Here is a 621-nt window from a genome sequence, read left to right as displayed (position 1 = left end):
TAGAAGGGTCTACAAATATGGTTTATGTAGAGGAGGGTTTAGGGTTTAGGGTTTAGGGTTTAGGGTTTGGGGCTGTGCTAGTAGACTAGAGGTAAGAACATGCATGCATGCATGCAACAAACACATGCATGCATGCATGCGTGCATGCGTTTGTTGCGATGCAGCGGGAGCCATCCTTGACGCCCCTGCGCGCCCGCGTCCAGTGGAGCAGTCTTCACCTGTTGCTGCTGTTGCTGCGGATCCTGCTGCTGCTGCTGCTGCGGCTGCTGCTGCTGCTGCTTCTTATGCTGCTACTCCCATTCCTGCGGTGCACTACGGCCACTACCAGCAGCAGCAGCAGCACCGACCTCATTCCTACTCACATCCACACCAGCAGCAGCAACTGCAGCAGCAGCAGCAGCAGCAGCAGCGACCTCACGCCTACTCACAGCCACACCAGCAGCAGCAGCAGCAACAGCAACAGCAGCCGCAGCAGCAACAGTTTGCTGCTGCTGCTGCTGCTGCTTATCCTGCATCTTCGGCTGGTTATTGTAGCCCCAAAGATACACCTCAAGACGTCGACCTTCTAGGTATTTTGCTGCTGCTGCTGCTGCTGCCGCTGCTGCTGCTGCTGCTGCTGCT

General features: G+C 56.5%; 1 protein-coding gene across 1 annotated transcript in view; it reads right to left on the bottom strand.

Moving 5' to 3' along the window:
• Positions 1–290: 290 nt before the first annotated feature.
• EMH_0029280 (uncharacterized protein) overlaps positions 291–621 on the bottom strand; it is a gene marked incomplete at both ends in the record, with an annotated part of 1,171 nt that continues 840 nt past the window's right edge. The window contains one exon of the mRNA XM_013494266.1: positions 291–621. Coding sequence (XP_013349720.1) covers positions 291–621 — 331 coding nt within the window.

Source organism: Eimeria mitis, genomic scaffold (assembly GCF_000499745.2).
Source record: "Eimeria mitis Houghton genomic scaffold, Emh_scaff1094, whole genome shotgun sequence".
Lineage (NCBI taxonomy): Eukaryota > Apicomplexa > Conoidasida > Eucoccidiorida > Eimeriidae > Eimeria > Eimeria mitis.
Note: the sequence above shows the minus strand (reverse complement) of the source record. Positions and strands in the feature narration are given on the sequence as shown.